This window comes from Trematomus bernacchii, unplaced genomic scaffold, assembly GCF_902827165.1.
Source record: "Trematomus bernacchii unplaced genomic scaffold, fTreBer1.1, whole genome shotgun sequence".
Taxonomy (NCBI): Eukaryota; Metazoa; Chordata; class Actinopteri; order Perciformes; family Nototheniidae; genus Trematomus; species Trematomus bernacchii.
Window position 1 is genome coordinate 3,346,172 of NW_022987839.1, and position 25,519 is coordinate 3,371,690.

The following is a 25,519-nucleotide window of genomic DNA, read 5'->3' on the forward strand; positions in this document are numbered from 1 at the left end:
TGAGATATGAGCTTCCTTTTACTATAATTCTTAACCTCTGCTCACATGACATCAACTTCTGCCACAAATGTAAAAAGGGAATTATCTTGATTTTAGTACTTAAAGATGTCTGTGTGTTTTTTTATTTCACTTGGTAATGACCCTTACTGTATATAAAGTGTCGACCCAGTGACAGATCAGTCTCCAAATATTCAGATGCTGTTTGTATTTGTTTGGCATAAATGATCTGTTCCTGTCCAAATAGTGTTTGGCTATTAGTATAAACAACTATTTTGAAATAATACAATCAATAAAAATGTTTGAAAAACAAATCTCACTTGCAAGTTTTAAATGTACATTACCCTTCTTAAGGTTAGTTTGGCAAAGAGGTTCTAATGTGAGGTCTTATTGTCTGAGGAACATGAAAAGTGTCTCCTTAAATAAATCCAACATAAAGCTGAGGCTATCCATCTAATGACCAGAAATAACAAACATGTTTAAAAAGCAGGTTTGTCTGTGGAGTCCTCCCTTCAGAGGTTTGTTCAGGCCTAGCAGTGTAGACACCAACCCATAATCCTCCTGCAGACACACCTGTAGAGGAGAGTATAAAGTCCCTGGACTGAACTGAGTCAAACATCAAGCTTCAAGGAGTCTCTCCACAGCAGCTCCACAGCCTCCAGACCGACCCTGAAGATGACTCCCTCTGCCAGCCTGCTGCTGCTGCTCCTGCTCGGCCTCTCTCAGGCACTTCCTCTCCAGGAGGAAGGAATTGAAGAAGAAGAAGAAGAAGAAGAAGTAGACGAAGAGGACACTGTCGACATCACCACCAGGATTTTGACCTCCAACATCGCCACAGATGAGATCCTGCTGGAAGGAGACCTGGTGGTTCCCAAAACCAGAAACGCCATGAAGTGCTGGTCCCAGAGCTGCCTGTGGAAGAAAGGCTCCAACGGCTTGGTGACGGTCCCCTTCACCACGAGCAGTCAATTCACCAGCTTGGAGAGACAGAAGATCACCAACGCTATGAATGCCTTCCACAGCAAGACCTGCCTCCGCTTCGTCCCCCGTCGGAACCAGTACGACTACATCAGCATTGAGAACAAGGGCGGATGTTACTCCTCTCTGGGCAGAACAGGAGGCAGACAGGTGCTCTCTCTCAACAGGCGGGGCTGCGTCTACCATGGCACCATCCAGCACGAGATCAACCACGCTCTGGGCTTCAAGCACGAACAGACCAGGAGCGACCGCGACTCACACGTCAGGATCAACTGGCAGAACATCAACCCGCAGATGGCCTACAACTTCAAAAGGCACGACACCAACAACCTGAACACCCCCTACGACTACACCTCCATCATGCACTATGGAAAAACAGCCTTCTCCATCCAGCGGGGGAGGGACTCCATCACCCCCATCCCAAACCCCAACGTCCAGATCGGCCAGAGGAGGGGCTTGTCCCGCTTGGACATCGTGAGGATCAACAAGCTCTACCGTTGCTAATAACAATGCTGATGATAAATGCAAACAAATCGTACTTTTTCTGCTTTGTTTTTCCTGTAATTAATCAAAAAACACTGTGACGTATGGAAACAACATCAAATATTTCACTTTTCTTCAAATGTTCAAACGGAAGATTATATGACCGTCATATCCCTAAATGATCTGGAATAAAAGTAATGCAGAGATTACTGATTGCTGTCTAGTTATTTTCATCATTTGTGTCTTTTAAAAAAAATACACACATATGCACATGAATGCAATGCCGACATGGTGCATGTATTCATCTTATCATTTTCAGTTCACTGTAAAGTCACACAGGAATTGTGTATTTCTGTATTTTTGTATCAGTATTGGATCGTGAGGTGAAAGTTACAATTCTGCAATTAATGTCAAGCTTTATCTTGCACTGAAAAACTATTCTGATCAAAACTGACCAAAAATGAATTGAGGATGAACATCACTGACTGTTAGTCAGCCCCAAGTCCTGCCTCTCATGGATAACCATTATATTTTTACAACCCATTTATAACCATATTATTTGGGCCACAGAACTCAGCATAAAACAATTTCAACAAAATTAAAGAACCCAGTGATCTTTTTACTTGCAACAAACATATCTTAAATGTTTCATCCAGATGGTTAAAAGAGTATTTCAGGTATCTTGAACGACTTCCAGAACAGCAGTTACGTTTTTTTATAGGACTTCTGGTGTTGGTAATTATGCAAGCAGCCTGCCTGTAGGTATGTTGATGTCAGCTGCCTCATGGATATGGGTTAGAAAGGGTATGCTGCACCTTCTAGTAGGTTCAGAAGGCCTTTGTTATTTATTCACATGTTTGCCCACCGATACAAATACAATACGATGTGGATCTATAGTGGTCTAATAATGACGTAGCAAAGGAGGAAATGAGGTAAGATAATGTGCTGAAAGGAGCAACAAGTCCATGCAGACAAAGGGTGTGTGGGGGGGGGGGGGGGTATATGGGTGGTTAATGGGTGGATGTATGGATGTATGGACGGGTCAAATAAGACATACATTTGACCCAGGAGACAGCTGTCAGTGTCATGTGTGAAGACATAACTGAATACATTGACTTATTATAAGTCACGTAATACGTACAAAAACATACCAATGTAACCCAAGCCATGATCCTTTCCTTAACCTAACCAAGTCGTTTTTGCTGCAAAAACCTTAGACACGTTATTCTGTTTAAAATTCACAATGTTAACCAGGTGCTTAAAACTGTGATTGTTAAGTTTCACTTTTATTTTAGCAACCTGCAGTAGCTGCAGTCTTCCCAATCTGCCTCCTCTGTAGCAACACAACGAAACTGATAACAACTAGTAACGGGTCAAAAACGTGATAACGTTTCATCATGTGCTTCGGACCAGACTGAACAATTATTTTAAACATGGATTAATTGCCATAATATTTGCAACAGTTCTCCTGAGCCCAAGATAGGTATTCCTACCAACTTTTTTGATACCTAGACATTTACTTTAAGGTCGGCATGAGGTTGACATCTATGGTTTCGTAACAACTAGTTGAATGTATTGCCATGAAATTGGGTGCACACATTCATGACCCCTAACAATACATTTGAATCACTTGCGTTGATATCAGACTTTTCCTAAAGCTCATTCATCCGGCCAACATTTTGATTGGTCCTATACTTTGATCTTTTCCCAAAGACCTCGAAAACTAATGACATTCCCATTGGCCTCGCTCAGCTGTACTGTATGTGTATTACTCATTTTAAAAAAACGTTAGCATACTTGCATGCTAAACTACGATTGCAGACATGGCAAACATAAGCCAAGAGCTGACGTTTTGAGATATGAGCTTCCTTTTACTATAATTCTTAACCTCCCCTTAACAATCCCCTTCACCACGAGCAGTCAATTCACCAGCTTGGAGAGACAGAAGATCACCAACGCTATGAATGCCTTCCACAGCAAGACCTGCCTCCGCTTCGTCCCCCGTCGGAACCAGTACGACTACATCAGCATTAGGCGCATTCTTATTATTCTGTAGTTCTTGCAATTACACAACAGCAGCTTATATGTGTCAAAAATGATGTGCAGTGTTAAGCTCTGAAACCTATTCCTATGCACAGCAAGATGTAACAAGACAAATCGGATGAAGATGGATGTGTGTGTAGGGCCATAAGATCAGTACTGGACCAATCTCAACCCTCACCTTTAAGCCTCAACACCTGAACACTATATTTATATTATTTTTAATGAAGTAATCCCTATAACTCTGTTTATTTGTATTTTATTTCATGTGTCTAAAATGCAAATAATTGAGTTATTTAGTTATGGATTTTCACGTTTGGAAACTTTTTAATCTGAACTAGAATTCAACATGTATTTGTTTGTAGCTGATAAATGAATGTGTGCTCAAACATTCAACCGAATACATTTTTTTAATTTCATTTTGTAACCCATCACACACATCAAAAATGAACAATTTAAAATGACACAGTATCAATAAAACAGAAAAGGTTAAACCAACCCAGCATAAAGTTCGGACACCGAGTGAAATCATTTGACATACAGCATAAAGAAAACTCGTCCCCTTATTGCCTCTAAATGAAACGCCATATTTTAATGAATAAATGCATGATTCTTACAATTTTTTGTTGTACCCACGTTTCCCCTTGGACAAAAACCAGCTAAATGCATGTATTTTAGGTTCATAAAGATTGACAATTCAAAACAAAAAGGATATTGTAAAACTAAGTAACAAGAATTCCAGGGGTTCAATTCAGTGAATCTTTAAGAAATAAACACCATCATAGATACAATCTTTCTCTTTATCTAGCTGCGTTATTCCACCGTCACACACACCTTCACTGGTAATATCTTCACTTCACCACCAATGTCAAAGTATGGAAACATCCTCTCGGTGAAAGTGTGTGTGCAGGTGTGTATGTGTGTGTTAGTATCAGGATCAGAGAACAACAACTCTCCTCTGTTCCAGTCCAGATTCACTCTGACCCTCCGGGGCTTCTTCTGCACTCTGAGAGGAGTGTGCGGATCTAATGGTGACCCTGCATAGTATTCACCATCACAGAAATGTATTCTCCATAAGGTTCAAGGTTCTTTATTGTCAATCTGACATAGTTACAGAGTAATTATGTAGTTGAAAATCTTATGTCACAGGCTTCTCCAACAATGCAACATAATAACATAATAACAATAAGAGCATGAGCAATACAAAAATAATAATAGTTATAAAATGAAATAAAGTTATGATGTGGAATAGTGCAGTACGAGTCTATATACAAGTTATTGGAATGATATTAGGTATTAGATACATGCTACTGAGTAGCAGATGAATGTTTGATGTTGTTTCAACAGTTCAATTTTTTAACAGTCTCACTGCCCGTGGGAAGAAACTGTCTCCGAATCTTCTTGTCCTTGCCAGGATGCTGCGGTAACGTCTGCCAGACGGCAACAGAAAGAACAGTTTGTGGCTGGGGTGATGGGGGTCTTTGATAATCCGTAGTGATTTCTTCCTGAGCCGCTGGGAGTAAAGGTCCTCCATGGATGGCAGCTCCGTCCTGGTGATGTGCTGTGCAGTTTTCACCACCCTCTGTAAAGCCTTACGATCGAGGTCGGTGCAGCTGCCGTACCAGGCCAGTCAGGATACTCTCTATCGTGCACCTGTAGAAGTTGCAGAGTATCCTGGAATCCATTTTGAACCTCCTCAGCCTGCGAAGGAAGAAGAGCCGCTGTCGAGCTTTCTTGGTGATGGTGGTGGTGTGAAGAGACCATGTCAGGTCCTCAGTGATGTGGACCCCAAGGAACCTGAAGCTTTTGACTCTCTCCACCGTAGTCCCATTGATGGTGATGGGAGCGTGTCCCTCTCCCTGCTGCTTCCTGTAATCCACAATCAGCTCCTTTGTTTTGCTGATGTTGAGATGTAGGTTGTTATCCTGGCACCAAGATGTCAGGTTTTCGACCTCCTCTCTGTACGCCGTCTCGTCATCGTCTGTGATCTGGCCGATGACGGTCGTGTCATCAGCAAACTTCACGATGGTGTTGGAGCTGTGTGTGGCCACGCAGTCGTGGGTGAACAGGGAGTAGAGGAGAGGGCTGAGCACGCAGCCTTGAGGGGCACCGGTGTTTAGAATCAGGGTGGAGGATGTGATGTTTCCCACCCGCACTGCCTGGGGTCTGCCCGTCAGGAAGTTCAGGATCCAGTCACAGAGGGCGCTGTTGAGCCCGAGGTCTCTGAGCTTGATGGCCAGCTTGGAGGGCACAATGGTATTGAATGCTGAACTGTAGTCAATGAACAGCATTCTCACATATGTGTTCCTGTTCTTCGGGTCCAGGTGTGAGAGGGCAGTGTGGAGGGTGAGGGCTATGGCGTCGTCAGTGGACCTGTTTGCTCTGTAGGCAAACTGCAGGGGGTCCAGAGAGTCAGGGAGGGAGGAGGTGATGAATGATTTGACTAACCGCTTAAAGCACTTCATTATGATGGAGGTGAGTGCTACTGGCCGGTAGTCGTTGGGGCAGGTGATGATTGTCTTTTTGGGGACAGGAACGATGGTGGAGTGTTTAAGACATGTGGGGACTACAGACTGCAGCAGGGACCTGTTGAAGATGTCTGTGAACACCTCTGCCAGCTGAACTGCACACACCCTGAGAACACGGCCAGGGATGCCATCAGGTCCAGGAGCCTTGTGTGGGTTAACCCTTTTAAAGGATTTACACACATCTGCCCTATTTAAAACAAAAGGGCAGTGTAGCTCCTGGTCCCTCTGTACCTCCACAGCCCGGCTGCTCTCAAAGCGTGCAAAAAAACTGTTCAGCTCATCTGGGAGAGATGCGCACGCAGACACTCCCGCAGCACCCCCCGCTGCTCCTTTGTAGTCAGTCATTGTCCTTAGTCCCGCCCACATATTCCTAGTGTTACAGCCTTTGAAGTCAGATTCCACCTTTTCTTTGTACTGTCTCTTTGCATTTTTAATTGCTCTCCGGAGATCATACCTAGACTTCCTGTACTCCTCCAAATCTCCCGCTGTGTGCGCGATAGTGCGCGCTCTCAGCTTACAGCGCACATCGGAGTTTATCCATGGCTTTTGATTTGGGAATGTCCGTACATAATCCATAATCCATAATCCAGACCATATGTCTCCCTTCTTTTGGGCAGACTCTGCTAACACACCTAGTAACCAGTATGTGCTGTCTCCAACCTGGACGTCCCAGCTGTGAGTCCCTGAGTTGAAGCCCTCAGAGCCCAGGACAGAGCAGAAGTTATCAAACCTCTCTGGGTTATCAGGAAGTTTCTGATACTCTCCTCGTCTCACAGAGGTCAGATCTTCAGACAGGAAGAGGTTTGGATTAGCAGTGTTTGGGTCCAGGATGAGAGGAGAGTAGGGCACCATGTCCTTCATCTTGCTCCAGATGTTGAAGGTGAGGTTGCCCAGATGTTTGGCCTGGTCTATCAGAGCTCCTGAGGGCAGCTGTGGATCCTCCAGCAGGGGGCGCTGCAGCCTCTCCACTGCAGCCTTGTCGTTGTGCAGGAAGGAGACGTCTTCAGCTCTCAGCTCCTCCTCTGTGGCTCTGACTGAAAGAGCAGGGTTGCGTTCGAATACTCCAAAAAAAACAGCTCCTAAATTCTAACCCTATCGTCTATTCCTTGACCTCGGAGTGAAACGTCATGGGGTTAAGGGATAGTGGATAGGAGAATTCAAAAGGATTTAGGAGAAGAGACTGCGGTACTTTAGAGAATCCGACTGCACTTTCACTATCCAACGTGTTTATGATGCGCCAGCAGAGGTCATTAATGTGCTCCTGCTGCTGTGGGGAAACTATGGAAACTACAGTTTTCTATACAGCGGACTACAACATGGATGTTTAATAAGAACGAGGGACTACTGTAAACTCATCTAGAGACTCTGCACCGTGCTCTGATGCTGTTGGTGTATGCTTTATGAACGGGGACAACAGAGAAACATATTCTTCATGACCAAAGACAAGAAGCCATTCCTGCAGGCTCGAGGAGCTAGCATCACAACTAGCATCACAACTAGCATCTCTTCCGCTACAGCAACAACTACGCGACGACAACAGAGACCATGGAGACAGCGGAGACCGAGGAATCAACGGAGACTTCGACATTCCCCCGGGGACGCCTCGGCAGACAGACACGCATGAGGCAGTGACGAGAGGAAGAGAACCGAGATCCGAGGGAACAAATATCCACCATGTTGTTAGCCACCCTGCTAGCATATCGACGGCTAAAGCTACAACGGAGCCTCCCTCCCCCCACCACCCCACCGCTCCAAGCACCACGGCAGGCCGCAAGCCGTTTGCTGTAACGGACAAAGACAAATATCTGCAAGCTGACGACATTATGCATTTAAACAACAAAAATGGACTACATATTTTTCATCTGAACACTAACAGCCTGAGACACAAACTGGCTGAACTCAGGCAACTGTTCATGAACGGTAAGGCAAGCATATTATGCTTTTCTGAGACCAAATTGGACAATTCCATTACAGATTCAGAGATTGAAATTGAAGATTATCTTGTAGTGAGAAGGGACAGGAACGTGAATGGAGGTGGTGTCTGCATGTACATACATAAAGACACCAATTTCAAAAACCGTACTGACCTGCATCATGAAAATATTGAATCTGTGTGGGTTGAAATTCTTTTTGACAATGCTAAATCTGTAATAGTCGGGACAATCTATAGACCACCGGAACAGAGTGACTTTTATGATACATTAGATGGGTGTTTGGCTGATGTGGGGGATGTAGAGACAATTATTATTGGAGACTGGAACACGGATATGCAACGTAAAGACACGTCCGTCTTCAAGTCCTTCAGTAGGATTTGTGATCTGCACGGCTTCAGCCAGCTAATCACCCAACCCACCCGGGTATGTGAAACAACACAAACTACCATTGATCTCATTCTGACCTCTGACAGGTCCAGGATCTCCAGTAAAGGGGTTATAGCATGCGGTTTAAGTGATCATTATATGATATTCTGTACCCGCAAAAAGCTAAAACAAAAGGCCGGCTGTCACAAAACAGTCATATCTAGAGACCTCAAAAACTACTCTAGCGAGGCCTTTAACCTAGAACTGGAGAGCCTGGACTGGTCAGATGAGCTCAGTGGTACACAAGTTGAAGAAACATGGCTTGGTTTCAAAAACAAATTCTCTGCAATACTCAATGATTTGGCCCCCCTAAGAACAACCAGGGTAAAAAATCGCGCTGAGCCGTGGATGCACTCCGGCATACTGACCGCCATGAAAACCAGAGACAAAAAATGCTCTGAGTTTCATAAAAGTCAGTCAATGCTTTCCAAAAGCACGAGCAGTGAACTCCAGGCCCACGTGACTGAACTAAAAATTGAAAGAAACAGACTAAGAAATGACGTAAGCTCCATGATCAAAACTGCCAAAAAGAATTTCATCAATGACAAAACTGAGGAAAACAAAAATAAACCCCGTGAACTTTGGAAATTACTCAATAACCAGCTTGGCTGCAGTAAAAAACTCAAAACGAGATTTTCAAACTTAAACATAAAGACAGATAACAGGCTCATCACAGACAAACTGGATGTGGCCAAGTACTTGAACATTTTTTTCACAAACATAGCCACAACTCTTGTAAATAAATTACCCTCCCACTCAGGGCTTTTTGGAGTAGATCACATCATGACCTACTACAAAAACCTAGGGGTACGCAAAGATGATTTCAGTCTAGCAAGGGTAACAACAGCAGAGGTACTCATTAAACTGAGCGCCCTCAAACCTAACAAGGCCACTGGCCACGACAATATCCCCTCCAAATTCCTCAGAGACACAGCAACCCGCCATCTCACCAGTCATAGCTCACATAATTAACCTCTCCATAAAACAGGGAAAAGTACCCAAAGACTTCAAAATTGCAAGAGTAACCCCCCTGCACAAAAAGGGCAGCAAATTGGACCCAGGCAACTACCGCCCTGTTTCTATACTTACCTCCATCTCGAAAGTCATGGAAAAAATAGTATATGAACAGGTCGAAAAGTACCTCGCAGAAAAGAAACTAATCTATGAATTTCAATCTGGCTTTAGAACATCCCACTCCACTGACACATGCCTTCTTTATTTGAACGACCACATCAAACAAGAGGTGGACGAGGGTAAATACTGCGGCATGGTGATGCTGGACCTACAAAAGGCTTTCGACACTGTCAATCACCCCATTCTGATTGACAAGCTAAAAGCAATTGGTTTTGATAAACTATCGGTGAGCTGGATGCAATCCTACCTGGAGGGGAGAGAACAGATGGTGGAGGTAAACGGTACTCTGTCCCCCCCCCTCCCAGTGAGCTGTGGTGTTCCACAAGGAAGCATATTAGGTCCGTTACTGTTCCTAATTTATGCAAATGACATGTCATCAGCATGTGACTGCAACTTGTTCCTGTTCGCGGACGACTCAGCCCTGCTGGTCTCTGACAGGAGCAGATTGCAGGTTGAAAAAACCCTCAGCTCCGAGCTCGGCAGAATCTGCACCTGGCTCGCCGATAATAAATTATCATTACACCTGGGTAAAACAGAGTCCATTCTCTTCGGTTCGAAACATAATCTCAGCAAATCCGACGACTTCTCAGTTGCAGTGGGTGACATTATTGTCACAAGTAAGAAGGAAATTACATACCTAGGATCTATTCTTGAGGCAAACCTCTCCTGTGACAAAATGGCATCCAATGTAATAAAAAAAGTCAATCAAAGAACTAGATTCCTATACCGGATCTCCTCTCTGGTAAACAAAAACACCCTGAAAACTCTGGCAGGAGCACTCATTCAAGGGTACTATGACTATGCTTGCACGTCATGGTACCATAGCACCTCCAAGGCGCTAAAAATAAAACTTCAAACATCGCAAAATAAACTGGTCAGACTACTGCTTGACCTTTCATCTAGAACCCACCTCACCTCTGCCCACTTTGACAACCTAGGATGGCTTAGAGTAGACGACAGAGTACAGCTACTTGCAATGGGCCTGGTCTACAAGATCCACTACACCTCTATGGTACCCATGTACATGTCAAAATTCTTCCCAAAGGTCAAGGAATACCATGATCATAACACCAGAGGGAGCTCCACAAATCATGTAAAACCCAGATTTGGCACAAAAAAAGGGGAATACACATATCGCAATTATGCCACATCAAGGTGGAACGCTCTTCCCACAACTGTAAAGGAAAGTAAAACTATACTTACCTTCAAAACCTCTCTTAAAGAGCACCTTCGGGGGAAAGCATTGCAAAACTGGCCCCGGTAATGGTACAAATCTCAACCTGTCGTACAATGGACAGCTTCCCCCCCCCATCTATGTATATACTCGCATTTTAGACTCTGTTACTAACTGTATATCTGTAAACTTGGTATGTCTTAAATGTCCGGTTAGGATGTATTAGAACGAAATCTAAAATGAAAATTGTAAATAAGCCATCTGTATGTAAAAAACCACCTGTATGTAAATTGTAAATAAGCCATCTGTATGTCAAATATGTCTTATATGTCTTAAATGATATGATGAATTGGAAATGGGGGACCCTGATGTAAACAAGACGAAAGTCTTTCTCTGGTCTGCATCCCCTTAACAATTGTATGTTTTGAGCTGTACTGTACTGTACCCAATATACAAGCTGTTAATAAACTTTTCAATCAATCAATCAATCAAAGTTGGAATTGAAATAAAAAAGGAAAGTGAAACTTATGCTCGTCACCCTCTCCCTCCGGTCCTCATTAATACAAATGATCCCAATACGTATGATTGTATGAAAAGATCTTAAAATCAATACAAATGTATTTATTATAACCGTTAGTCCTTAACATCTATCACTGTGTATATCACCATTCAAACATCTTTTAAAAGTTGAACAAACCCCACACAGCTCAGTAAAGACTGTGAAATGTTGACTTTATTTGATCATTTCAGTAAAAACTAACGTTCATATTTCTCTTTTTGATTATAATACTGATGAACGTTCAAAACAAAGCACTTTGGCAACTTACCACATACGTTTTAAAATGCTTAATAAGCACCGTAACTTTCATGATATCATTTCTCGTTCATAATCGGTTGTTTCCGTGGACGGCCGACTGTTGGGTGACGGCAAATGCCGCGGCCGCAAGGCATTGTGGGGCAGCATGTTCTCCTCTCCTTTCGGTTAGGGAGGTCCAGTGGTTCCTAAGCTAAAGGAGGTAATAAAGGAAGTTTGAAACCTCCTTTCCTTTTAATTTAGAGAATTCGAACGGCACTTATCATGGCTGCCACTGAGGGACTTCCGGGTCATTTCACTCTGTTAGGAAGGTTCCTAAGCTAAATGGACTATTCGAATGCAACCCTGCTATCTCTCTGCTCACAGCCTCCATCTTCTCCTCCATCATCCTCCTCTTCTGCTCATCTTCCTCCCTCAGTGCAGCCATCCTGGCCTCCTCTTCCTCTTCTAGAAACTGGTGAAGCTTCTGAAACTGCTTCTTGATCTGCAGCTCTGTGCGATGAACCTGGACCTTCAGGTGTCCTGCTGTTTGATCAAACTTCACTTTAACTTCTTTAAAATACTCTAACTTCTCCTTTAAAGGATGCAGAGATGTCTGGAGCTCTTCTTTGAGAACCTGTGCCGCCTCATTGATGGGCATGAAACTGTGTTTGTTGTGTGTTTCTGATTCTCTGCAGATGTGACACACTGGCTGCTGATGGTCCAGACAGAAGAGTTGGAGTTCTTCAGAGTGCAGAGTGCAAAGAGCCTCTGAAGCGCTCTGATCTCTCTCCTGTAAGAAACACTCACACAGGTTTTTCAACACCAGGTTTACAGGAGGAAACTCCTTTGAAGATCTTCTCTTACAAACTGGACAGTCGTGGAGTTGTTTCTTCGTCCACCAGCTCTTTAGACATCCTTTACAGAAGCTGTGGTTGCATGTCAGAACTACAGGATCTATAAAGACGTCATGACAGAGCGGACAGCAGAGATCCTCCTCTGGTCTGGAAGACATTTTGTCTCTGAGTAAAGCTGAAAACACATCAGACAGGGAGAACAGTCATTGCTCCCCTTCCTCCTACTGACTTCACTTAAATTCACTTAAAGTGCTGTTTAGGGTCAGACTCACCTTCAGTGTGTGGAGAACTCCGAGGAAGTGGTTTGGTCTGAAGGTGAACGTTATCCTCTGTTTTTCAGTCCGTTTGTCACTCCGCAGTGATTAAGAATGACAAACGGTGTCCTGGTTTGTCTCTGTTCACCTATAGAATACAGGTGTGTCTCATTCCTCAGACACCAAGGCAAGGCAAGTTTATTTATATAGCACCTTGCAACACAAGGCAATTCAAAGTGCTTTAGAAAAATGAAAGACATTAAGATCATTAAGAAATAGTGCAGCGTAAAACCATTATAAACATCAAAAACCAAAGATAATAAAAACACAGTTACATGTATAACAGTGTGAGATTCGAGTTGCAGCGGACCTGCATGTCATGGTTTGTTCCAGATATTTGACAATACCCCTAACCATGCATGCTCACATTCCTCACACCAGCCACACGTCTACAGCTCTCAGTAAACTGGTTTAACTTCATTTTATCTTTACAGTACAGGACATTTTGAACCATTCGGAGCTCATAAAATATCCTTCAGTTGTTCAGTTATAATAAAGTTCTTATCTGTAAAGTAAAGAAAGTTATTTTCATTTTTGGGTATTTTAAGTATATTTTAGTGCTATTGCCCAGTGGTGTAAAGTCACTAAGTACTTGACTCAAGTATTGTATTTAAGTACCATTTTGACGGACTTGTACTTTAATTGAGTATATCAAATTGTTGCTGCTTTGTACTTCTACACCACTACAATTCAGAGGTAAATCGTGTACTTTTACTCTACTACGTTTATTTTGTACCTTTAGTTACTTCACATATTTGAATGAATAATGTGAAATATAATCAACACTTGAATAATAACTTTAGTTACACCTGGATTAAATTCACAAGTTACCCTGCAGTTTACAGGGTATTGAAAAATAGCTGCACCTTATACCAGCTTCAATAAGACCTTATCAATAATTATAATCAAAACATATCATATATATTATTCTGAAATGGACCAATCTGCATAATGAGTACTTTTACTTTTGCAACTTTAAGTATATGTTGATGTTAATACTTTTCTACTTTTACTTTTGTAACAAAGTGTTCCTACACTCTGGTACTTCTATTTTTACTGAAGTACAACATCTGAATACTTCAACCACCTCTGCTTTTACCTTTGTACTTTTACTTAAATTGGATTTTGAATGCATTATTTTTCATTGTAAAAAAGTATTTCTGAATGACAGTGGTGCTACTTTTACTTTTTTTTTAAATCTGAACATTTCCATCGCTGTAATTGATCATTAATCCGCAATAACAAACACCCGCGATGATACTCCTCTGTGGACAACAAAACCTCGCCCAGATGAAGATCTCGCAAATTATCGCGAGCTCACGTGGCTTCAAACCTCCCCATGATCCTTTGCGATTCCTCTTTCTAGCCGGCGCCTGAGAATGGGTACGTGTTTTCATGCTCTGGTCGGAGGAAGAATCCTTGTCCATCTGATGTTTTAACCAAGATATCTATCTAAAATGGTTTGCTATATTGCAGCTAAATGTTATCTGAACATATGCAGCTGGATCTTTGTTGACTGCATTAGAGTTGTTTAATTTAATTTAAAGTATTCTGAAAAGGCTGTGTGAAGGGCTCCAAGATGGCCGCCTTGTTGGCAGTGTAGTTAGCTTCTGGTGCTGAAATGTGTTTGAAAATGGCACACTATTGATAGTTTGTGCTATTTATCTTATTTTAGTAGTATTCAGATGTTTGTACTGAACTGTTAGCCGTTCATGAAAAGCGTTGAGACGTTTTAACTGTGCCAATAGAGTGGCGAATTAACTAGCATGCTAGTATTAGTTAGCTTAGCAGGGTGGCAGTGATCCTGACACGCTGCTGCACTAAAACAACGAATAATAAGAATGCTTATTTGAGAAGGAAGTTGTGTGTATTTAACATAAGGTTTTGTTTGTTATGTCTGATCAACGTGAACGGCAATGGGAAGTGTATCTTTGACACGTGAGGTACATGCTGGTTCTTGAAAGGCCACAATGTTTAACAGATTGTGAAATTGCTACCACATTTAGCTAAGATAATTATTACATGTCTAAAGATGGAATTGTTGCACAGAGTGCAACACGTCTATTAAGTTCTGAGGCAGAATTACTCTAGTATACGTAAGCTTCTTGATCATATATTTCCTTTAATCCAGCTTGACTATGAGCTTGTGAAGTTAATTTAGAACAGTAAAGTGAATAGAAGATACACTGGATGTATAAAAGTGCTTTGTATCATTTCTAGTCATGAATACAGATTCTTTTTATTTTACCAGTTGATAGCACTTGGACTTGTTGTTACTATTTGCACAGAGAGAGCACGTCCATTTAACAAGCTTCAAATGTCAATCTGTTTGCTGAATTTGAATGTTTTAATGCTTGAGCAACATGATGAAACTCATAAGCGGATCCAAATTCAATTGAGGAAAACCTACCTTGGAGAACTGACGCTCAAGCATAGCAAATCATTCTGTGGAAATTGTCCTGTGAGTTGTGGTGATCTAACTCCTGTTTGTTTTTATTAAGGTATCTCAAGGGATAACTGGCATAAACGCCGCAAGACCGGCGGTAAACGCAAGCCCTACCACAAGAAAAGGAAGTATGAGCTTGGACGCCCTCCTGCAAACACAAAAGTGAGTAAAACAGTGATCACCTGCTTTCATGCCAGTGTTGAAGTGTGGGTGATGATAAAGAGACCTTAGGTTTGTCATTTTTGAGCCGTTTTGGATCAAAGTTCTTGACTTACCAATGCCAGGACATGTCATAGTTACTCTGACACGCTTCAACACATCAGAATACAATCTTAACTCATGGATAACCTGAATCCTAGGAAACCGTAAAACTTACATTTGTCTTTTTATTTTATTTTTCTTAGATTGGACCCCGTCGCATCCACACAGTGAGGGTGCGTGGTGGGAACAAGAAGTACCGTGCTCTGAGACTGGATGTCGGTAACTTCTCATGGGGTTCTGAGTGTAAGTTTGATTTATTTCACACAAGGCATCTTACAATGATGATAACTTTGTCCAGTTCTGCTACTGAATGCAAGTGCTGATATCAAAGACATCTGAGAACGATCTGTTTCCTCTGCCTTGCATTTTAAAGTTTTATTTAGTCATTGTTGTCCAACAACAGGTCCAAAGGGAGCAGTCATTTGCTTTTACTAATTGCTCTTTATGTTGTGTACACAGGCTGCACACGTAAGACCAGGATCATTGATGTGGTCTACAATGCCTCCAACAACGAGCTGGTCAGGACCAAGACCCTGGTGAAGAACTGCATCGTGCTCGTGGACTCTCTTCCCTACAGGCAGTGGTATGAGGCCCACTTCGCCACTCCTCTGGGACGCAAGAAGGGAGCCAAGCTCGTAAGTGGAAGAAAACGCATTTCCCATACACCTTGCTCTGTGTAGAGAATCATAACTCAGGCACTGACTTCAGTTTTTACCTCATTTGTGTAACTTGGGCCAGAGAATATATCTTGTTAAAGCCACACAAAGATACCTTCTCCTCTAGTAGTTCCAGATCGTGATACTCTCGGGTGTTGCACGTCTTTCAATGAAGATAACTTTGTCCAGTTCTGCTACTGAATGAAAGTGATGATAATGTGACTCTGAGAAAGACCCGTTACCGGCACCCCTTACTCCTAAAGTCCTAAACAGACCGAAACCTTTCTGTTTAGATTATTTATTTTAATGCTTATTTAACAGTTCCTGTAGGACTCATAAGCGTTTAGATGCCCCTGTAATGAGTAGTACATTTTTATGCACGTAAGAATCATCTTTCAGAAATGCACCACAATTCTGTTAATATCCTGCTAATGGGCTTTCTTTCCATTGTTAAGACTCCTGAGGAAGAGGAGGTCCTGAACAAGAAGAGGTCAAAGAGGACCCAGAAGAAGTACGATGAGCGCAAAAAGACGGCCAAGATCAGCCCCCTCTTGGAGGAGCAGTTCCAGCAGGGAAAACTGCTTGGTGAGTCTGAACATCTGTAGTCTACTGTAGTGATTGTCCTTAAATCATTACATTGACCGCATCACTGGTTCATTTATTTGGAAGCACTTCACCTGGTGGTACATTTTAAGGAAATGTCATCCATTTTTTGCTCTGCAATTCAAGAGCAGGCACTCTGACTTTTGTTATTAAAATACTTCTAGCCTCCAGATGTGATTGCAGTTAATCCCACTCCTAAAAGACACAATCTCTGTCATATTGTCAGAGGGGTTATTTCTTAGAGTTCAAGAAGAACATTTCAAATAAAATATGGGAAATGCAAATACACTTTAAATGATGACAAATTGAGAATCTAAATTTACAGAAGGATATCTCAAACTTTAAATTTTTGGAATAATCTGCACTAATTTTGATCATGTTTGAGGCTATATTCAACCTATTCTAGATGCAGCGTATTAAGTAGTCTTTGAAGATAAACTAATACTTAAATTACCACAAAGAAAACAAAATCAGAAAAAAATCCTTTACACTTCTATAGAGTGCTGTCTGTGCTGGTGCACGTCTCTCAATGAAGATAACTTTGTCCAGTTCTGCTACTGAATGAAAGTGATGATAATGTGACTCTGAGAAAGACCCGTTACCTGCACAGACATCACTTAATTCACCTAGTCTGGGTGCTGAAGTTACAGATCTTACATTTTCATGGGCGTTTGGGAACAAATCCTTAATTTCTCTTATTTAAATAAAACGTTAGAGTATGATAAAGAGAGTCAAAGTATTAATGCCACAGAGCTTGGGATCCCTATAAAAAAGACAGGTGTTGGACAGTTTTTGATAGCGTTTGTTCCCCTCAGCTAACATGTTGTCTCCTCCTGCAGCTTGCATTGCATCCAGACCCGGCCAGTGCGGCAGGTGTGACGGCTACATCCTGGAAGGCAAGGAGTTGGAGTTCTACCTGAGGAAGATCAAGGCCAAGAAAGGCAAATAGATGTTCAGCTGTTTGATACGTCAATAAAATCCAAAAGCCCCACAACTGTCTGTCTCGTTACTGGTTCTTTGTTTTAGTACTGATAGAAAACTGCATTGAATTTGTTATCTTGGCCACAGGCAGCCATAGGTTTCGTTGGACCTGCTTCACCCAGAAATGGCCTGTGCCAGAGGGGTTGAAAACTAAAACTGTCAAATGTATTCATCTGATAAACATGGTTCGAGGACACATAAGATAAGAAGTACTTAATTGATCCCAATTAGGGCATTTTTGTTGTGTGATTCCAATATAAACATTGAATGTTTACATAAGAGCTTGTTGGTTTATCAGGCAAACAAATAAGTGTTTTCTCTCAAACAGTATTTCATGTCAGTGGGTTAAATACCTCACGTTGGGCTAGAAGGCTGCAAGGTGTCATAGTAGACTACTGGAAGCTGAAATGCATAACAATGGCGGAAGTTTTCAAATCTTGAATAGATTAGATTCCTTAATTGTCACTACAGAGTACAGCGAAATAACAAGCATTCCCGATGGTGCAATCACGCATAACAGACAGTATAAGTATCATTTTGACAAAACAAGCTAACACTTTTAATATATAAAGGGACTAAATTGGACCTATGATACATTGAACAGTACGCTTACAAGAGCAATACGGTCAAGGCAGTAAATGTAAACCAGTCAGTTATTGTACATGTATTTTTTAGTGCAGTTCATCACAAAACTAGAAATACATGTGTTCTATAAAAAGGAAATGAATCAAATCGGTATGTCAAACGTTGTACATGAATTTGAGTACTTGACAAATTAATGTACAATGTTCATTTTCACTGTTCAAAATTGTGGCATGTTGTCGGGAATTTTTAGTAGAACGTGCAAAAAATATCAGAAGATGCAAATATCAAAATGGCTAAACATTTAAATATGGTGATTATTTTCCCATCATTAAATACATTTAACAATGAGTGATCTATCCTGTACTGCAGTAATGGTTACAATATTATCCACCAGAATGTGTCACATACTAAGCTCAAACCGATTTCTCAACTGTTTGAAGTGTATCGGGTCAACTACCTCATTCACTACTCAACTTTTTATTGTAATTTACAATACCATTCATTACCTACATTTATTTAAAAGGTTATTTTAGTCAAAACCCTCAACTCCTTTATGAAAGAACCTGGCATTTATGTATTACTCCACTGTGTTAGGAACTCCCTGTAGAAACCTTTACATGAGTCAGGTTAATCTAAAAGATTGCTACAGGTTATGTTAAATAGTTTGTTCTTATGCAAGATTTCTAAGTGAATGAAATGAAACGGAAATTACAGCCTTTAGAAGAGTTAAGGAACTTCAGTGATTTTCTTTTCTCATCTCCTTAAATAATACACAGGTAACCACTATGATATATTTAGGGGTCCTAAAATGATTATTGGAAGAGCTAAGAAGAAAAAACTAAGTTCTGGTACACATGTTCTTTTTTCTTTTCTTTTTTTAATGTTAGACCATTTAAACATTTTTAAACATTCAACTTATTTTAACAATATGCATAACCCTTGCTACTGAATAGAGGCCTCTGCAGTTTTTTATACTAAAAGTGGGGGAAGGGGGCGATAATTATCTCACAGGTCCATCACTATTTTAATTTCTTTAGGATTTTTAAAGGTTCTTTTGCTGCCTAGAAAGCCAGTTACGGCTACAATTATAACAACAAATGCATAGTTCTGAACTAACTGCGCAAACTTAAATTCATTCTCACCATAAATGTAATTATTCATGTAGGCCTAATAATTTATAACGCTCTTTTTGTTCTCTACATGAATGTACTATGATAGGCACATCACTACATTATTAAGTTCGTTAAAAAAGCCTTTGCAGTCGCATCCAGAATTTGCCCTACTGCGGTGTTGGAGGTAAAAAATCAGTGTCATGACAATATGACTGGCAGGTTATAGTTTAAGCTTTACAATGATACATGACTTCATGATATTATGTGGAGGTTACGCCTATGAATACAGGTGAAATGCTAAGAAAAATCTATGGAAAATGTGTGGCTTTGGGGGAGGGTGGCTCGTTAAAGTCCCTGACATGTTTTGGTATTGAGGTAAAATATTAAACAAAAAGAAAAACGGAACAAACAATAAAACTCCAGGATAAAGAGATTGTTACACAATTCAAGGGTGCTAGTATGGAAGCAGAGCAGTTAATTTCATTTTTAGGAAAATGTCATACTCATAAAAGAAATGGGCTGAATCCAAACCTACTTTTGAAATGTTTTACCAAAAATAAAGTAGCACTTTTTTATTAATAAAAAGGCTAATTGTGTAACAAATATTTAATCTGAAATATGAAACTGTATTTAACTTTTTTTTATGTCATTTTTCATTAGTTAATAAGTCTACACATGATGTCAACTTTTTGTGTACAAAATATATGATGTGTTGATATATGTTCACAAAAGTCCCAGACATGACAACGTACGTAACGCACGCCCCCTGGATACTACACCTAATTCTAGGGTGGGTTACCACATGCAATCTTAGTTTTACTGTGTCCATCAGTAACAATAAAAAGAGTGAAAAGGCAAATACAAGCTGTCACGAGCACAATGCTTCCAAACATTTCCCACAACTATGGATATAAAGAGGTTAAAGGTCACCTATTATGCAAAATCCACTTTGTCATGTCTTTTATACATCAAAATGTGTCCCCTCTGTGTAAAGACATTCTGAAAGTTTCAGGAAAAAAGATTCGCTCACTTTTTGTCCTGATCCATTTATATAAAAACCTGTCTGAAAATGAGCTAATCAGATTTTGGACCCTTTGTGATGTCATAACGATTTTTTGGCTTGTGTAACCATTAGCCAATCACCAACCAAGGTAACCCCCCCCCCCCTTATCACCTGAATCTCCTCCTAGAGCACCATTAGACGCGTTCACACTGCTGTACTTTTCCCACTTTAGTTCCAATATAGTTCCGAAATGTCGCGTTCACACCAAAAAGAGCCGGAACTAAAATGAGTTCATGAGAACCTCTTTACCCCCTTTTCCGTCCCTGCTAGAGAGCAGGTACTTTCGTGGGAGAAAAAGGTTCCTATGTCTGATTGGCTGGGCGGAATGCAAACCACGCCCCGTAAAACTCCCAAAAAGTTTTGTGAAGCCGCCATTTTATTATCCTTGCATTAGCATTATTAGCATTAGCATCAGTGCTTGAATTGGGCCGGTACTCACCGGTACGCAGTAACGGCACTTCTGATTTTTACCCATGTGGTACCGGCACTTCTCACTGAGTACCGGCAAGGTGCCGGTACTCAGTAAGATGCCGGTACTCAGCCGCCGGCATGACGCATGACAACAAATATGCACAGCGTAGATGCACCTAGATGCGTCATGCGTCATGAGATGCCGCCGGTTGTTGCCGGACAAGGAGCCGACTGCTAATACAGAAATGTTGTGCCTGTGTTAGAAATGTTGTCTGACGGGGAGCCTTCTCTGGACGAGCCTCCTGCTCCAAGTTCTGTAGCACTAGCTCCCACAGAGCCTTCTCTCCCGTCTCATTGATTCCTTCTCTCCTTTCCTGCTGAAAGATGGTGAGTGTACTCAGGGACGAGGAGTCATTTAACCAGCCGCAAGTAGGAGTCAGGCTTTACTTTCTTTTATATCCATAAAGAAAAAGTAAATCTGTTTACAGTTCTGTTTCATATGGATGTTGAGAGGTATCCATAGATCTCTTCATTTTGCTCATTGTGCACCAGATTGATGCATTTAACTTCAATATTTAAAAAAAATCTTCCCGGGGGAGCATGCCCCCGGACCCCCCTAGAGGGTGTCAGGTCCACTCCCCACTTATAAATGTTGCACTTTACCACTGCACCCCCTCTAATCTCAGATGCACCCTGAGTCATTTTGTTTAAGTACAGTGAGCCTTTCTAAAATATACAGTAAAGAGACAAACCCACCAGCATTATAGGATACTATGTGACTTTGAGTCAAATACTTGTTTTTGGGCTGTATAAATAAATTGACTTGAAACAGTTGCTGATTTAGAGTACTGGCACCTTTTTTATTCCAATTCAAGCACTGATTAGCCCAGCGCAGAAACGCAGAGAGACTAATTTATGGCAACACAAAAGAAAACATGGGAGCGGACAGTGATGTTCATCCTCAATTCATTTTTGGTCAGTTTTGATCAGAATAGTTTTTCAGTGCAAGATAAAGCTTGACATTAATTGCAGAATTGTAACTTTCACCTCACGATCCAATACTGATACAAAAATACAGAAATACACAATTCCTGTGTGACTTTACAGTGAACTGAAAATGATAAGATGCAGTGGCGGCCGGTCCATAGGGGCGCTAGGGGCGCCGCCCCACCTCTTCCCATATTGAAAAAAAAAAAAAATAATAATAATTAAAATTAAAATGAAAAAAAAAAAATATGTTTAAAAAAATATATATGTTTTTATTTTTATTTTTAATGAACAAGGTAAATATTATATAATTGGTATCAGTAAAATGTATAATCTACAATAAAATCTCGTTTAAAATTGTGTTACGATGTCTAAAGTTACTGATAAGTCACATGTTTCCTGCCTGGCCTTGCCCATGCACCTTCTCTCGTCTGGGCGCTAAGAGAGGAGCCTTCAACCAGTGCAGCAGCAGCCACTAGCAGCTGACTGTTGCTATCTGTAACGTGTAAACTATGCCGCGAAAATATAATTTCAGCCAATCAGCGTCGTCAAAGATGACGGTCACCGGGCGCCAATGTCAGCGCCCAGTGCAGTCTGTGAGTAGTTTGGACAGTGACTCGTATCCGGTTGACGCAGTAGTTGATGAGGATGGCTTCGTGTGCAGGTGGAGTCTCCGGACCTCGGTCCCCGCCTAATTCTGTTCAAGAGCTAATCTCCAATCCTTTCGAAAGGAGAAGTTTGGCAGATAAATTGTTGCTTAAAGACCTTGCACCGGACCAACCCGATTTGAATATATCGCAGCAATCTCGTGAAAAAGACAACATTTATACACGAGGCTTCACAAGTAGCTGGTACACAAGAAAGGCTTGGCTAGCTGGATGCAAACAGGTAAATGCTGTCTTTTGTTTCCCATGCTTGGATATCACTTTATATGTAGAGAGGAGGTTTCCCATGGTTGTTAGAAGTTTATTAATAAGTGGGCATTTATCACAGAAGTGATTGTTCTGTCTCCACGTTTGTTGCATTGTCTGTGATGTATTTTCCAACGGTTATAGCTCCTGTTCTGTCCCAGCAACACTACACGGTTTGCAGCTCCACCACATTTTTGGTTTATCTTCGGTGTCGCTTAAAATCTGCTTCCCATCGGACTAAAACCTCCACGTAATCTGAAGACAGATACTTGAAGTTATTTAAACCTTTTGCAAACTTTATGTTCTTTCTTGCTCTAGCCTTGCCAGTTACATTGTACATAACACATATATTATCATTATGCTAACTGGTTGTTCGTGTTAGACGATGTAGCTTTTTCATTTCTGAGTTATTGCTATATGTAAATAAGCCTGTTTGTAAATAATCCTCAGAGAAACAAAGAAAAAAACACAATTTATGACATTTTGTGCTGTGGTTATTTTTTTTAAATTGCATTTATTCACAGTTCAGTTTGAAATGCTGTAGTGACTTGTATTGAACCACTTAAATATTTATAATTAATGCTACTGAAAAGATGCTATTAATTTTATATCTCACATGCAGTTCACTGTAAAGCTACTTGGTGAAGGTGTTGGTTCATAAAACATGAACAGTTTTAAGAAAGAAAAAAACAGACCAGTTCTGAGAACACAAATTCCTGGTAAAGTAGTAGATGTTCAGGTTGATAAATAATATTTTCCACACTGAAGATTATGGAGGTATTGATCAGTCTTCTCATATTTTTAAGCCTCAATTTCTCCTTTCCCCCCCCCTCTAACATCACCAGAAGTCATCATTTAAGGGGTCATTTCTCGAAAAAATTTTCCGGGGGAAACCCCCCGGACCCCCCGGGTAGGTCACTTACGGTACGTCAAGAGCCCCACCAAAAAAAAAGACCACCGGCCGCCACTGATAAGATGAATACATGCACCATGTCGGCATTGCATTCATGTGCATATGTGTGTATTTTTTTTAAAAGACACAAATGATGAAAATAACTAGACAGCAATCAGTAATCTCTGCATTACTTTTATTCCAGATCATTTAGGGATATGACGGTCATATAATCTGCCGTTTGAACATTTGAAGAAAAGTGAAATATTTGATGTTGTTTCCATACGTCACAGTGTTTTTTGATTAATTACAGGAAAAACAAAGCAGAAAAAGTACGATTTGTTTGCATTTATCATCAGCATTGTTATTAGCAACGGTAGAGCTTGTTGATCCTCACGATGTCCAAGCGGGACAAGCCCCTCCTCTGGCCGATCTGGACGTTGGGGTTTGGGATGGGGGTGATGGAGTCCCTCCCCCGCTGGATGGAGAAGGCTGTTTTTCCATAGTGCATGATGGAGGTGTAGTCGTAGGGGGTGTTCAGGTTGTTGGTGTCGTGCCTTTTGAAGTTGTAGGCCATCTGCGGGTTGATGTTCTGCCAGTTGATCCTGACGTGTGAGTCGCGGTCGCTCCTGGTCTGTTCGTGCTTGAAGCCCAGAGCGTGGTTGATCTCGTGCTGGATGGTGCCATGGTAGACGCAGCCCCGCCTGTTGAGAGAGAGCACCTGTCTGCCTCCTGTTCTGCCCAGAGAGGAGTAACATCCGCCCTTGTTCTCAATGCTGATGTAGTCGTACTGGTTCCGACGGGGGACGAAGCGGAGGCAGGTCTTGCTGTGGAAGGCATTCATAGCGTTGGTGATCTTCTGTCTCTCCAAGCTGGTGAATTGACTGCTCGTGGTGAAGGGGACCGTCACCAAGCCGTTGGAGCCTTTCTTCCACAGGCAGCTCTGGGACCAGCACTTCATGGCGTTTCTGGTTTTGGGAACCACCAGGTCTCCTTCCAGCAGGATCTCATCTGTGGCGTTGTTGGAGGTCAAAATCCTGGTGGTGATGTCGACAGTGTCCTCTTCGTCTACTTCTTCTTCTTCTTCTTCAATTCCTTCCTCCTGGAGAGGAAGTGCCTGAGAGAGGCCGAGCAGGAGCAGCAGCAGCAGGCTGGCAGAGGGAGTCATCTTCAGGGTCGGTCTGGAGGCTGTGGAGCTGCTGTGGAGAGACTCCTTGAAGCTTGATGTTTGACTCAGTTCAGTCCAGGGACTTTATACTCTCCTCTACAGGTGTGTCTGCAGGAGGATTATGGGTTGGTGTCTACACTGCTAGGCCTGAACAAACCTCTGAAGGGAGGACTCCACAGACAAACCTGCTTTTTAAACATGTTTGTTATTTCTGGTCATTAGATGGATAGCCTCAGCTTTATGTTGGATTTATTTAAGGAGACACTTTTCATGTTCCTCAGACAATAAGACCTCACATTAGAACCTCTTTGCCAAACTAACCTTAAGAAGGGTAATGTACATTTAAAACTTGCAAGTGAGATTTGTTTTTCAAACATTTTTATTGATTGTATTATTTCAAAATAGTTTTTTTATACTAATAGACATACACTATTTGGACAGGAACAGATCATTTATGCCAAACAAATACAAACAGCATCTGAATATTTGGAGACTGATCTGTCACTGGGTCGACACTTTATATACAGTAAGGGTCATTACCAAGTGAAATAAAAAAACACACAGACATCTTTAAGTACTAAAATCAAGATAATTCCCTTTTTACATTTGTGACAGAAGTTGATGTCATGTGAGCAGAGGTTAAGAATTATAGTAAAAGGAAACTTATAAACTCAAAACGTCAGCTCTTGGCTTATGTTTGCCATGTCTGCAATCGTAGTTTAGCATGCAAGTATTTAAATGATTACACACTCCGGTAATGAGTTCGTCTGACCCGCTTTTCAGTC

The 25,519-nt window shown here is 41.5% G+C and overlaps 4 protein-coding genes and 4 non-coding genes across 8 annotated transcripts; 6 read left to right on the forward strand and 2 right to left on the reverse strand.

Moving 5' to 3' along the window:
* The first annotated feature begins 613 nt into the window (after positions 1–613).
* Positions 614–1,584, forward strand: LOC117500276 (high choriolytic enzyme 1-like). The gene has a single exon (XM_034153088.1). It carries the CDS (start codon positions 673–675, stop codon positions 1,477–1,479), a length of 807 nt encoding a protein of 268 aa, XP_034008979.1. The 5' UTR covers positions 614–672; the 3' UTR covers positions 1,480–1,584.
* Positions 1,585–3,931: 2,347 nt separating this feature from the next.
* On the reverse strand, positions 3,932–12,502 carry LOC117500101 (E3 ubiquitin-protein ligase TRIM39-like). The gene is made up of 3 exons (XM_034152801.1): positions 11,903–12,502; positions 6,468–7,085; positions 3,932–4,569 (listed from the first exon to the last, which is right to left on the reverse strand). Exons 1-3 carry the CDS (start codon positions 12,500–12,502, stop codon positions 4,312–4,314), a joined length of 1,476 nt encoding a protein of 491 aa, XP_034008692.1. The 3' UTR covers positions 3,932–4,311.
* A 1,467-nt stretch (positions 12,503–13,969) lies between these two features.
* rps8a (ribosomal protein S8a) lies at positions 13,970–17,618 on the forward strand. Its single transcript, XM_034153155.1, has 6 exons — positions 13,970–14,041; positions 15,160–15,266; positions 15,509–15,608; positions 15,825–16,000; positions 16,477–16,606; positions 17,464–17,618. Exons 1-6 carry the CDS (start codon positions 14,038–14,040, stop codon positions 17,571–17,573), a joined length of 627 nt encoding a protein of 208 aa, XP_034009046.1. The 5' UTR covers positions 13,970–14,037; the 3' UTR covers positions 17,574–17,618.
* Positions 15,308–15,415, forward strand: LOC117500416. The gene has a single exon (XR_004557786.1). It is a non-coding gene; the product is annotated as a small nucleolar RNA SNORD46 (small nucleolar RNA).
* LOC117500414 lies at positions 15,639–15,706 on the forward strand. The gene has a single exon (XR_004557784.1). It is a non-coding gene; the product is annotated as a small nucleolar RNA SNORD38 (small nucleolar RNA).
* Positions 16,186–16,253, forward strand: LOC117500418. Its single transcript, XR_004557788.1, has one exon. It is a non-coding gene; the product is annotated as a small nucleolar RNA SNORD38 (small nucleolar RNA).
* Positions 17,149–17,216, forward strand: LOC117500419. The gene has a single exon (XR_004557789.1). It is a non-coding gene; the product is annotated as a small nucleolar RNA SNORD38 (small nucleolar RNA).
* Positions 17,619–23,757: 6,139 nt separating the features above from the next.
* Positions 23,758–24,793, reverse strand: LOC117500275 (high choriolytic enzyme 1-like). The gene has a single exon (XM_034153087.1). It carries the CDS (start codon positions 24,732–24,734, stop codon positions 23,934–23,936), a length of 801 nt encoding a protein of 266 aa, XP_034008978.1. The 5' UTR covers positions 24,735–24,793; the 3' UTR covers positions 23,758–23,933.
* Between the last annotated feature and the right edge of the window lie 726 nt (positions 24,794–25,519).